General features: G+C 40.9%; 2 protein-coding genes across 3 annotated transcripts in view; one reads left to right on the top strand and one right to left on the bottom strand.

The window, feature by feature from the left end:
- LOC123757171 (uncharacterized) overlaps positions 1 to 10,855 on the bottom strand; it is a 30,269-nt gene extending 19,414 nt beyond the window's left edge. Inside the window, exons 1-2 of the mRNA XM_045740621.2 lie at positions 10,737 to 10,855; positions 3,844 to 3,994 (exon numbers count right to left, since the gene is read on the bottom strand). Of these exons, the coding sequence (XP_045596577.2) occupies positions 3,844 to 3,993 (150 nt within the window). The 5' untranslated portion in view covers position 3,994; positions 10,737 to 10,855. The remainder of the gene's footprint in view (positions 1 to 3,843; positions 3,995 to 10,736) is intronic.
- Positions 1 to 13,956, top strand: part of Sgf11 (SAGA associated factor 11kDa) — a 76,059-nt gene that overhangs the window by 49,661 nt on the left and 12,442 nt on the right. Inside the window, exon 1 of one of the 2 annotated variants that reach the window (XM_069323658.1) lies at positions 12,100 to 12,234. The exons of the other annotated variant lie outside the window; for it this stretch is intronic. The gene's annotated coding sequence lies outside the window, so the exon portion shown is untranslated. Of the gene's footprint in view, positions 1 to 12,099; positions 12,235 to 13,956 lie in introns of those variants that run through there. 2 annotated transcript variants of the gene reach the window in all.

Genomic DNA, 13,956 nt, shown 5'->3' with positions numbered 1-13,956 from the left:
AATATTTACCCAAATAATATACGTAAAGGAACGCCTGCTGCCCAAATATATAATTGTGTGTGTTCAGTAGGCCTATAACATTCATATAATTTCAAATTTGTCTTGGAATGGTATCCTAGCGATGAAAAACTCTAGCAATGGATATATCTAGCTCGGAACTAAGCTACATACCCTATGCTTTTTACCTCAGTATAATAGAGAATATACAAGAGGAAGCTATTAATTTGCGAACAACTGGGCCCGGAACCTTGTGGTGCTCACAGGAAGAACCACCACCATGATAGGAAGGTAAAGTGACTGTGTGAGTGTGTGTGTGTGTTGACATGCGCCTCGACTCCTGTTTATAGCCTTCGGTGCGCTCATGGCGGACGACGAATATAGAACATTTTTTACCTGTGAGGGTGAATTTTCACCCGTGTTTGGGTGTTCGAGGGCGGGAGCTGACGACGCTCTCGCATATTCTGGGAGTCAGAGCCTTCACGGTTATGATGAGAGTGCGGGGTTAAAACTTTATATGGGAGTCAGCCGGCTCAGATGCTTCTTAATTAATTACGTGTGTGTATGTATTGCTATATAGTCGTAGTGGCTTGGCACTTTCCCCTTGATAATGCCCTGTGTGTATGTATTTACTATTACTTGTAGAATCGAGCTATTAGCTCTTGAACGCCGCCTTTCTAACCAATCTATTTTGTTCTGTATCTTATCTACTACATATATTTCTAATTCACGCGCGCGCACACATCCCCAAGCAGCAGCCTGTGGCAGCTGCCTAACTCCCAGGTACCTATTTACTGCTAGGTGAACAGGGGGGCATCAGGGTGAAAGAAGCCCATTTGTTTCCGCATCGGCCGGGAATCGAAACCCGGGTCCTTAGGACTACCACCCCAGAGCGCTGTCTACTCAGCCGCAAGGACCCATAAGATGTGAGTAAATACCTCTGCGAGATGCGAGCTCCCAACTTCGTAAGTTAGGGTCGGGGGGGGGGGGGGTTGTGGAGGTTGTTGGGGTTGAAGCTGGGATAGAGGTAGGAATTATTGGGGAGGTCTTGGGGTAGGGGTGGATGTAGGGGTTGTTGGGGTTAAGGGTAGAGGTGAGTGGGAGGAACTACATTGGTAGTTTATTCAGTGCGACCTTCAACCTATAGTTGGCTGGCTGGTGCGGTTTGCGCGTCTACGTTTCTGTTCTCTGGGAGCTATATACCCCTCCCCCATTTTCTTTCCCGTTAATATTTGTATTGAAATTATCATTCGCCTCATTCTAACACTATGATAGTTATATGTATGACTTAAGGCAACGCTACTGCATCTGCTTGGCCTGGGCCAAATTCCTAAATAATGACTTAACCCCCCCCCCTTCCTAGCTCACTGGAGTCTTCGCTAATGGGAACAGTGGTATATAAATGCTGACTTTATGCTGCACTATGCAGTCACTATGCTGCAACGACTTTGTGAGAACATGCTGTCCCGTATCTTCAGCATTAGCAGAACAAGCTAGACCTCAATCAATATATTAGCATATAATTGTTACCTGTTTGCGAGAGGTTGAGTAATAACAATATGTAGTTCGTATTTATGTAAACTATGCATAAAGAAATCATATAAACGTGATGTATCAATGATCAGATCAGTAATGCACTCTGGCTGTGTTCCTGTGTAAATTATTATGACTGATGCTGTATATTCTTCATGTTATTATATAATTAAAATGATAATTATATAATTAAATGATTATATAATTATATAAGTTATTATATAATTTATTACACAATTAAATGATAATCGAGACCTAGCTGGCCTCGATTGTGAGTTAAATGATATATATATATATATATATATATATATATATATATATATATATATATGTCGTACCTAGTAGCCAGAATGCACTTCTCGGCCTACTATGCAAGCCCCGATTTGCCTAATAAGCCAAGTTTTCCTGAATTAATATATTTTCTCTAATTTTTTTCTTATGAAATGATAAAGCTACCCATTTCATTATGTATGAGGTAAATTTTTTTTATTGGAGTTAAAATGAACGTAGATATATGACCGAACCTAACCAACCCTACCTAACCTAACCTAACCTATCTTTATAGGTTAGGTTAGGTTAGGTAGCCGAAAAAGTTAGGTTAGGTTAGGTAGGTTAGGTAATCGAAAAACAATTAATTCATGAAAACTTGGCTTATTAGGCAAATCGGGCCTTGCATAGTAGGCAGAGAAGTGCGTTCTGGCTACTAGGTACGACATATATATATATATATATATATATATATATATATATATATATATATATATATATATATATATATATATATATATATATATATATATATATTTTTTTTTTTTTTTTTTTTTTAATTATTCACATGTCATCATGTTTATATTTAAAAATTATGAAGTAAACTTTCTATACTTCTATTTTCTTAGTATCGGTATTAAAACCAGCTCCTTACATAGTGTTATGTATATTGACACTTTTCTCAAGTTCCTCTTAATTGTGATATCCTGCATATTATATTTATATGTATTTTGTGAATCATCCATATATGTTTTAATGTGGATATATTCCCATTAAGGAAAGTTATTCATTTAATGGTCTTAATTCACAACCTCTTACAGAGACAGGTAGCTATATATATGCCTTATTTGGTTGCAAAATTGTGCCCAGTGTGAGGGGGCCAGATTCACTTAGCAGTTACGCAAGCACTTACGAACGTGTACATCTTTCCTCAGTCTTTGACGACTTTGGTTACATTTATTAAACAGTTTACAAGCATGAAATCATCCCAATTAACTGTTGTTATTGTTATAAACAGCCTCCTGGTGCTTCGGAGCTCATTATCTGTTTAATAACTGTAAACAAAGCCGCCAAAGATTGAGAAAAGATGTACAGGTTCGTAAGTGCTTGCGTAACTGCTTCGTGAATCTGACCCCAGGTAAGCTTCCATAAGCCTGTGGGGACATAATTCCCATTGTCGGGGACAGGGAGCGTTTATCTAGGTCCCCCAGCCTGGCCCGAGCTGCCCCCCAAGATATAATAACCTACAACTGCTGCTTAACTTTCTGGTACATATTTACTGCTAGATGAACAAGTGCATTAGGTTTCATCCGTTTCTGTCACAGCAGGAAATCGAACCTGGTCTCCTCGATTGCGAGTTGAAAACATACACTAGTGTACAGGATCTAATACTGAGACCTTTCAAAATATATGTTTAGCAAACAGAAACATCAAATATGACAATCTATTCACTGTTCATAACGATAGTAATACAACGATCTTACAAAAAATACATTAGTTCGATCCCATGACCGCATAACCTCAGAAATGTTCTCACTAATACATGCGTTCCTGACACTAGTGCTATATGGTCATACATACGAGGCACTTAACCTTACTGATGACTTAATAATACGAGCACTAACAATAATGATAATCACAGGATGAACAACCCAGCGGGTTTTCTTCCTATTGGGGAGTGTTGTACATGCTGCTATGGCGGTGTGTCCACTCACAGGATGAGTGACGCTGCCCAATACTGTCACTATAGCGGTGTATCCACTCACAGGATGAGTGGCGCTGTCCAATACTGTCACTATGGCGGAGTGTTCACTCACAGGATGAGTGGCGCTGCCCCAATACTGTCACTATGGCGGTGTGTCCACTCACAGGATGAGTGGCGTTGCCCAATACTGTCACTATGGCGGTGTGCCCACTCACAGGATGAGTGGCGTTGCCCAATACTGTCACTATGGCGGTGTGTCCACTCACAGGATGAGTGGCGCTTCCCCAATAAACTCGCCCCTCGGGGCAAAAATTTGAATTAAAAATAATGACAATATACACCTTAGACGAGCGCTGAAGAGGGTTGAGAGAGGAGAAAGATGCTTGGAGGTCATCGAAGTCGCGTCCCAGACCGGCCGTGAGTGGTCGCGAGGCGTCGCTGGCCAGGCCCCGCGTCCTTCCAGGGGGAACATAGCCACCAGAGCCCCACATCCTGAAACACAGTCAATTTCAGTTTCTTTCTTTATTGTGCACCCCATACCCCATCCCGTGGGTATGGGGTGGATTACAGAGGCATCCTTTACACCCCATACCCCCCATCCCGTGGGTATGGGGTGGATTACAGAGGCATCCTTTATACCCCATACCCCATCCCGTGGGTATGGGGTGGATTACAGAGGCATCCTTTACACCCCATACCCCATCCCGTGGGTATGGGGTGGATTACAGAGGCATCCTTTACACCCCATACCCCATCCCGTGGGTATGGGGTGGATTACAGAGGCATCCTTTACACCCCATATCCCCATCCCGTGGGTATGGGGTGGATTACAGAGGCATCCTTTATACCCCATACCTCATCCTGTGGGTATGGGGTGGATTACAGAGGCATCCTTTACACCCCACACCCCATCCCGTGGGTATAGGGGTGTAAAGGATTACAGAGGCACATAATCGGTTCAGGAACTGAGCCCTCTAGTTCGTTTAGCTAAGCAAATAATATTTTTTGACGCTAGTTACATAAACACAGCCTAGTCTTATTCACAACCGATACATTGATTCGTTAATTTATTTATATATCTACAAAAAAATGTATACAAAATATTGTTATTTTTTTCAAGGAAGAGTTCAGTGATTATATAATTTAGCTGTTATGTATTTTATTATATATTTTTTGCACCGTCTGGCTTAAACTTATCATGGATACGCGAAAAGAATTAGCATGTGACTCGGTAAGTAAACTAGGCTTCCGTAACATTGTTCCAATATCGGATAACCGTTAGTACCCTCTACATCATTTAACTGTATAATATTTATTAGATATATACCTATATACATAATATACAGCCTATATACATAATTTCGTAAAGTTAAACTAACCAAAATGTGACGTTGAAAAGACGTAGCGTTTCCGGCGCTGACACAAACGTAACCCAGAGGGCAAAATATGCTCGAGTAACGTCAAAACAACTTAAGATCAACGTTGATTTAGCGCTGCATCACTGTCGGTCGCCCGGGGGGGGGGGGGGGGAAGCTGCAACTTGGGACCGTTGTTGAAATGTAGTTGATGGGCTTCACTATCTGATGCCAACTATGCTTCAACAAGGAAACACCGCCGTAAGCACATGGCGTAGTCATACTGGTGTAGTGATTTGCAGGAACTTATTCTGCGTTGTCTTAAGACCTTATAGCTGGTCGGGTGTGTGGTTTTATAACTCGTATATCTGGTTCATGGGGAAGAACACATTGTTTTTCCAGCTGTCCTCAGCAGCCTTGAAAGAATCAGTGATTTTTCTCACCGGCTTGCTAAGCTAATCGAAGGCCTATTAGCCCCTACAAGGCAGCTCCTATTTATCGCCACCCAAACTCATTCATAACAAGAGTTGCGTCACTCCTAGGTACCTATTTACAGCTAGGTGAGGAGAAACATCAGGTGAAAGGAAATGTACCGAAATTTTCCTGTCGACGCAACGACAGCTTCAATTAGACCTAGGCTACGCTTTCAATTAGACCTACGCTACGCCTGGAAAATAATCATAAGACAGAGTAGTGGCTCCCGCATAACCACTTGTAGTAGTTACTTGTGTAAAGGAGTAAATATATATGTTTATCTCTCAGAATGTTCGGTAATACGTTTATTGTTTGTGATGTGTGTCTATGTATGTATTAACACGATGTACTGAACGGGGTGAAAATAGCTACCTCATCCCTTTGTGTGTATTTTACCCCAATAAACTTATTTCAATTTAAATTTCAACTTGTAATAGTGAGTAAGAAGTTGATAACCCTCGCGACTTTACAATGAACAAGTTTTACAACTTGTACATTACTAATTACAATGATAGTCAGACCGAGTTGACTGTGTAGACAAAGCAAGGAAGTAAACATGGGGAGAGTATATTTCAGTGTGATGATCCTGGCGTAGATCCAGGCTTGAGAAACTGGCCGCGTGTTTTAGAGTGACTCAGGCGTCTGAGGACTGGTGCCGCATGCTGCTCTGACCTGTATCTTTGTGCGACGGTCCACCCCGGCCTCTCCAGTTGCCTCAACGGACAGAAAATGATGTACTAAAACAATCAAACCTAATCGAACCTAACCCCCTCGACCGCGCATGTTTGCCAGCCGCTATCATTTATAGTACTTATTTGTCCGTTGGGGGATTTTGACATCAAAATGCGGTGTACTATGGGCAAGGACGGGTTGATGCGCGGCTGTAACTAGCTCGTTTGGGTGGCTGACATTATTATTTGCTACTCGCTGTGGCTATTTTCACGGTGGTGATCTCTCACTGCGCAGGCGCAAGCTGAATTCAACATGGCGACTACGGACCTATTTAAGTTTTTTAGCTGTGTTTTCAGAGTGAATGCACAGAACCCGGCCTCTCACCTAATACATTTTTATTCATTTTTAACCCATTTTTAACAGAATCGACCAACATCGGCCTCGATAGATTAGGAGGCTTGCTTGGCTTCGTACGTTTCCGGTTAGGCAAAACAATTGTATTTTTTACGGAGTGGCGAGTTAAGAGAATGGTTGATTCCTCGCACTGTGAACACAGTGACCACCGGTAGGTTTACGCCACGGTAAAGCCTTTACAAATCATTGTTAATTGTACCTCACCATAAATGTGATTCCAAAAATGAAATGTACACTAACTAACCAAGGGAAGGGATGGGATCTCTCAGGGGGGGGGGGGGGGGGGAAGCGCCATGCCATTATGACAATATAGCACTGGGAAGGGGTCAGGCTAAGGATTTGGGATGGGACTGAATAGTCTCACAGTACCCTGCCTCGGCTCTCGGAATGCTGATCCCTGCTCTAAGCTTACGTCTCCCAGGTGAGAAAGTACAGACACAGTACTAGTTACTTAAAGGAGTCTGGCTCATCATTTGCACGTCCGCGGCAGCTGATAGCGGAAAAGATTGCGGCTTTTGTATATCTTTACTTTATCAAAGCTTTCGATATTGTGCGTCACGAAAGAGTATTGAAAAACATAAATTAATAATTGAGTCGCAACATGGTTTTATAAATGGCCGTTCATGTTTAACAAATTTGTTATCTTTTTATTCTAGCATTGTTGAGGCAGTTGATAGTGGTAAGGATTGCGATGTTGTATACCTTGACTTTAGCAAAGCTTTTGATACAGTGCCACATGAAAGACTGATTAAAAAAATAGGGTCTCATGGTATTGGGGGTGCTATATTAAGCTGGATTAGGGCATGGCTATACCAAAGGAAACAGAGAGTTAGTATAAATGGAATCAAGTCAGAGTGGGAAAATGTTGTAAGTGGAGTGCCTCAAGGCTCTGTCCTGGGACCTCTGTTGTTTATAATATATATAAATGATTTAGATTCAGGTTTGAGTAGCAACATTTGCAAATTTGCCGATGATACGAAAATCGGTAGGGAAATTAATTCGGAGGAGGACTCACTATCACTTCAAGTTGATCTAGATAGGGTTTTGAAATGGTCAAAGGATTGGCAGATGCAGTTTAATGCTGATAAATGTAAAGTTCTGAGGTTAGGTAATGATGATAGAGTTACAAGATACGAGCTAGATGGTGTTGTGATTGCGAAGTCGGATTGCGAAAGGGATCTGGGAGTTATGATTAGTAAGAATTTAAAACAAAAGGATCAATGCATAAATGTTCGTAATAAGGCAAATCGGACACTTGGATTTATTAATCGCAGCGTTAGTAACAAGACACCTGGTGTGGTTCTCAAGCTATATCTTGCTCTAGTTAGGCCCCATTTAGATTATGCAGTTCAGTTTTGGTCGCCATATTATAGAATGGATATAAATTCACTTGAACGTGTCCAGCGTAGGATGACTAAGTTAATTCCCCAAATTAGAAATCTTTCATATGAAGAAAGATTAACAAAGCTTAAGTTGCATTCACTGGAAAGGCGAAGAGTTAGGGGCGACATGATAGAGGTTTACAAGTGGGTGAATGGACATAACAAGGGGGATATTAATAGGGTATTAAAAGTATCAACACAGGACAGAACACGAAACAATGGGTATAAATTGGATAAGTTTAGATTTAGGAAAGACTTGGGTAAATACTGGTTCAGTAACAGGGTTGTAGATTTGTGGAACCAATTGCCGCGTAACGTGGTGGAGGTGGGGTCCCTCGATTGTTTCAAGCGCGGGTTGGACAAGTATATGAGTGGGATTGGGTGGTTATAGAATAGGAGCTGCCTCGTATGGGCCAATAGGCCTTCTGCAGTTACCTTTGTTCTTATGTTCTTATGTTCTTAGTATCAAAAAGGCAGAGTATCATGATAATGGATGAGTTTGGGTGGACATAAATAGGAGCTGCCTCGTATGGCCCACTAGACCTATGCGGTTAACTATATGCTTTTGTTTAAGAGTATTTTTTTTGTTATGTTTGGATGACTAAAACTTGTAAGACAAATCAAAAGAAAATAGAAGGGAGAATTCAGGAAAGTTTTAGTAAGGCTAAAGATATAAGACAAAGAATTGGATGGAAAAAAAAAGATAGTGGCCCAATCACTTCAAATGTGTTGGTGTTTTTGATGCTTTGAATTATGTTACTATGTAATGTGAATTGTAGTGCATATGGTAGATGATAAAACTTATATAAGTTCACGTGAAAAAGTCTAAATGACTCAAATCGCCACTTTTCATCTTCATCGATTTCAAGGTCTCGCCATAGGAGCCGCTCACCTTCTTATGGAAGAAATGTTGGTCCAACACAGGCTCCCCCACACCACAACAGTCACCCTGCAAAAGTTGAATGAAACAAGCCCCTAGCGTCTTTTCTCTAACCCTGAACAAACAGGCAGACATTCGCAGGCGATGAGTCACAATAACGTGGCTGAAGTATGTTGACCAGACCACACACTAGAAAGTGAAGGGACGACGACGTTTCGGTCCGTCCTGGACCATTCTCAAGTAGACTGCCAACTTGAGAATGATCCAGGACGGACCGAAACGTCGTCGTCCCTTCACTTTCTAGCGTGTGGTCTGGTGGCAACAAGCAGACATTCTCTTACAGATAGATATACTGCCAGCTTAACACATGTGTCAAGTTGATAAATGTTATTTGCCAAGTTGGCATCACTGCCCCGCCAGCTGTCATAACACCTGTCAAAAGTATATCCAGTACCTGCTAAACTATTCGTCGAACCTAATAACTTGAGGCTTGGAATGTTTTAAATAAATAGTCAGCTTTTTGGGTATTCTCCGATAGGCTATATAAAAGCTATCCCCCACCACAGTATACTCACCTAGTTGAGCTCTGGCTCTTTGGTCCCTGCCTCTCAACCGAGTATTAAACAGTGTCAACAGTGTTAAAGCCTCGTGTCCCCAATGGAGTGTTAAAGCCTCGTGTCCCCAATCGAGTGTTAAAGCCTCGTGTCCCCAATCGTTCCACCAGTCATTTTTACACTACTAGACGTCCTCCCAAGCCTGGAGCTATCTTTAAAATTTGAATTGGTATTTTAATTGACATTTCACATCTGTCAACAACCGATGAGCTTCTGATGTTTAGCTTTGTAGCTTTATTGAAACTGGTGATCGTTTTAGCTACGTGTATGGTGGATCATCGCTTTAACTAGAAGTGTGGTAAACACAAATGTTTCCAGTTTAATTAGTGATTAATACAAGACTTCCAATTTGTAGAAGTCTTGGGTATGATCAGGGCCGGATTAAGACTTGCCGAGGCTTTAGGCACCGTCAAGATATGGGTTCATCTATTCATCAATGGCCATAGATATTCATATATTCATCAATGGCCATATACATCAGGCGGAAGCACCAAGTTATTACAACTATATAGCACTTGGAAGGGATCAGAATTAGGATTTGGGATAGGAGGGAGGGAAGGAATGATGCCCAACCACTTTGCAGGTCGGGGATTGAACCCCGACCTGCAAAGGTCATAGGCCATAGACACTGTACCTTCTATGCCATGGTATGGTATATTCAATATGGTCTTCTTCAGCGTCGCGAGCAGCCAGCCAGTTCGTTCGTTGTCACAGATATCAACGTGAGACAAAAATCGCAAGAACGTCTTCTAATTAGTTAACATTATCAACGCTCTCTTGATTTGGACAATTGGTCCTATATTCTTTAAAATCTGTAATGAGGCTTTTGAGTCAGTGTAGATCAATGGTCCTCTTGTGTTTCTATGTATCAATGCTATAACAATTGCAAAGCTCTGCATATGTTCTCGTGACATAGTTCTCGTTTTTTCTATATAAGTTTTCTCAAACAGGAAACTTGCATCACTTGGGTCTAATCGTGTCGATGACCCAAAACTCTTAACCGATAGAAGTGACATTCTCCGCCCCAGGAACCAGTTGTTGTAGTTCAAGTACGTTTATTGAGACAAGAAAGAAATACATCTCAAAGGAATAGAGTAGCTTAGGCTATTTCTACCCCCAGTTGTTGTAGTATTCTTGTCTTCTTGTATTCTTGTTGTTGTAGTATTCTTGTATTCATTGCAGTGGTGCAATGGATCATGTCAGTGACCCATGGCCATGGGTCGTGACATTCTTGCCACAGAAACTAGTAATTTCAGATTTTATGATTGCTTACCTGCGGTTGACGAAGCCTCTTTACATGGACAACTCTGGAGAATATATAGGTATAACCTTCGGTGGATATATATATATTAATATATATTTTACATACAATTTCATTGCTGGATGTACGCCGCTTAAATAACACTGGTATTTTATTATACAAATGATATTTCCTGTACCTACCTGTCGTTTTGTTCAACGCTAAAGGCAGTAAAGTACGGTACGCTAAAGGCAGTAAAGTACGGTACGGTATTTATATATAATGTCCTGGCAACCCCACCTGCCACCACCACATCAAGCACCGCACTGACCGTCTTCACCCCCTACAACCCCGATCTGCAACCGGCAAATTTGTTACAAATATCTTACAGTTGCCAGAGCATCTTAAAATATATATTTACACTTATCACTGCTTAATTTTCCCCATTTATTTTATTTATTGGAATTGTAGCTGTCTAAAAACTGAATGTACGGCTGATATTGATTGGCAAAGTGAGTATATGATATTGGGAGTGAAGATGATTAATTGGCACTTATTTTTGGCACCAATTTTGCACCTTTCCTTACCTCTGGTGCCAGATGACTGTTGCCAACTTTGTGGTCATTATGTCTAATCTTGAAGATGGCTTTTGAGAGCATCAATATTTTCCTCCCCCCCCCCCACCCCACCGTTAGGAAAGGAAATTCCTTAGACCTCTTTTGCATGATTAATGACGTTTTCAGCTATAAATTGATAATATTATAAATGGAATAGGTCTATCATTCCTTTTATGCAATTAATCGACTATAAGTAAGTATTCGACTCATCGAATACTTAGATGAATCCCTCAACATCCCCACCTCCTTCACCCCCTCAACCTCATCATTATATTAAAACTTCACATCGCCATCCATTCTCCTAACAACCCCATTCCCCCCCACCCACCTTACACCCCCAAATTCTCCCTTCCCCGCCTGGAGGGTCAAGGGGCGCCTGACAGCTGAGTGGACTGTTCTTCGGATTCGTAGTCCTGAGGTTCCGGGTTCGATCCCCGGTGGAGGCGGAGACAAATGGGAAAAAAAGTTTTTCACCAGGGGAGCCGATGGCTGAGATCACGCGTCCAGAACACTGGACACGTGATCTTCTGGTCCCGGGTTCGATTCCCGGGCGCCGGCGAGAAACAATGGGCAAAGTTTCTTTCACCCTGATGCCCCTGTTACCTAGCAGTAAATAGGTACCTGGGAGTTAGTCAGCTGCTACGGGCTGCTTCCTGGGGATGTGTAACAAAAAGGAGGCCTGGTCGAGGACCGGGCCGCGGAAACGCTAAGCCCCGAAATCATCTCAAGATAACCTCAAGATAACCTCAAGATAACCCCCCCCCCAACCGGGAACCCTAAACAAGCGTTTTGTAAACAAGTGAAAAGAATCATATTTAACACTCATAATATGTCAGAAAAAGAAAATGAAATAACGACTTGTGTCTAAGTTAAAGATTAAATCAGCAAAATTTTATATAACTCTTCAAGATAAATTAGAATATTACAATTTATTTTGTAACTTAATAGTAAACCTCGAGATAAGTAGTGACAGTCGGCGCCGATTTGTAACCCGGCAATAAAGTATCTTTTCCACAAGCCGAAGAAAAGTGTCAAAAAGTCACTCTTCATTTATCATCAATATAGTTACTACTACAACATCAAAGTTAGTACATAGCTACGTATTAGTGGCCAAAAGGGCCAAATGGCTGGCTATTTGTCTCCTCCTTGTGGTAGTGTGGTAGGATGTGTGGTCGGCGAGGGAGCCGCCGCTGTAGGGCGGAAGACCTCGATATAATTTTTGCTGATTTTTATTAATTTTTTTTTTGTTAAGTATAACGTGAATGAAGAAGTGTGGCGAGCAGCTCTGGGGGGTAGGGGGGAGGTGAAGGCGTTCGTTGGGTGCGGTAATCGTGGTTTGTGAAATTTACAAAAATTTACAAACCCGCCCGAAATGCCTGAAACGCTATGCGTACTAGTGGCTTTAGGTGTTGTATGTACTAGCTTTATCTATAAATCCAACATTATGTTTGTAAATCAACTATATATGTACTTTCCTGAATAAAATTTACTTGCAAAATTTACGGATGAGCCGTTTCAAGATTCCGAAAGCTATACAGTATTTTTATTCCTTCGAATTTGCTGAATGTAAACACTTTTGGAATTTCTTTTATGGTAGTCTGGGAAGAGTGCTTATCTTTGAAGTTTTAAATAAAATAAATTTGCAATTTAATACAACATAGAGCATACATCTCTTGGCTGAACTGATTGACAATGATGCAAATGGTTGGGTTAGTTCAGCGTGAGGCCAGGATGGTGCAGAGGATAATGAAAGGTTTTTATAAAAATTCCCTCAACCTCTGCCAGGTATATTGTTTGAGGTATATAACTGGCATATTAATTTTTTAGTTTTAAACAGATTAGTAATGTGATAATCATGTTGAATAGTGAAGTTAACTGAAAATATTTGCAAAAATAATTTATCATTACTTTTTATTGTGGGATTGTTTGAGCTAAAATTGCTCTATACAAGCCAAGTAATTTCCTTAAGCTCTCAGCTCCTGGTTGTTAAACGATTTGGTGGATCGTATTCCAGGGAAAATTAGGATTAAGAACCTGCCCGAAACACTATGCATGCTAGTGGCTTTACAAGAATGTAAGAACTTCTATATTTATAAATAAATAAATCAAAATATAAGAACACTGGTTAAAAAAAAAGGCCCTCAACTTTCATGCTTAAGAAATACACTTTAAAACTTGTAACATAGGCAGTTACATATTGTATTGAAATTGATATTGCACTAAGGAGGTACAGTTTGACCTTGTGCCTGTTCCAGGTTGCAGTTATGCATCAGCATTCAGCCTCTACTGTATTATTACATCTCGGAGAGTACATGTGCCTTCAATCCAAATCACTGATTGATGCTTTGGTCAAGGGCACTCTTAATGTTCCATGCTCCAGTGTTGTGTAGCTGCAAAGAACACAGACACCTGTATGATTTTCCCAGTCTGCACTTGTATATCTTTGTTGGTATGCATTTATTTCATCAAAACATGTTAAAAAGTTATTGATCACATTTGATTAGTGCTGTGGATATGCTATGGATAGCAGCACTTTGTTTATATCATGCTTCCTTTCTTATAAACCTAGAAGTAGATTAGACAAGATAAGATTAAGTAAGGACATGCAGTTGAACAGATTTCAAAGGAAAATGTAATAGGACAAGGAAAGCATTCAGTGTGAGGAGGTAGTGGGTGAGAACAAACATATACTGAAGATTTGGGCAGCTTAGGCTATCAGTTTATTTGAATCCAGTCTAAACAAATGATATGCAAATTGCTGATAACAGCAATGGCTTCTGTTGATTAAACCCAAAAAAGAAGTTGT

Source organism: Procambarus clarkii, chromosome 13 (assembly GCF_040958095.1).
Source record: "Procambarus clarkii isolate CNS0578487 chromosome 13, FALCON_Pclarkii_2.0, whole genome shotgun sequence".
In the NCBI taxonomy this organism is placed as follows: Eukaryota; Metazoa; Arthropoda; class Malacostraca; order Decapoda; family Cambaridae; genus Procambarus; species Procambarus clarkii.
This window is presented reverse-complemented; position numbering and strand designations above follow the sequence as displayed.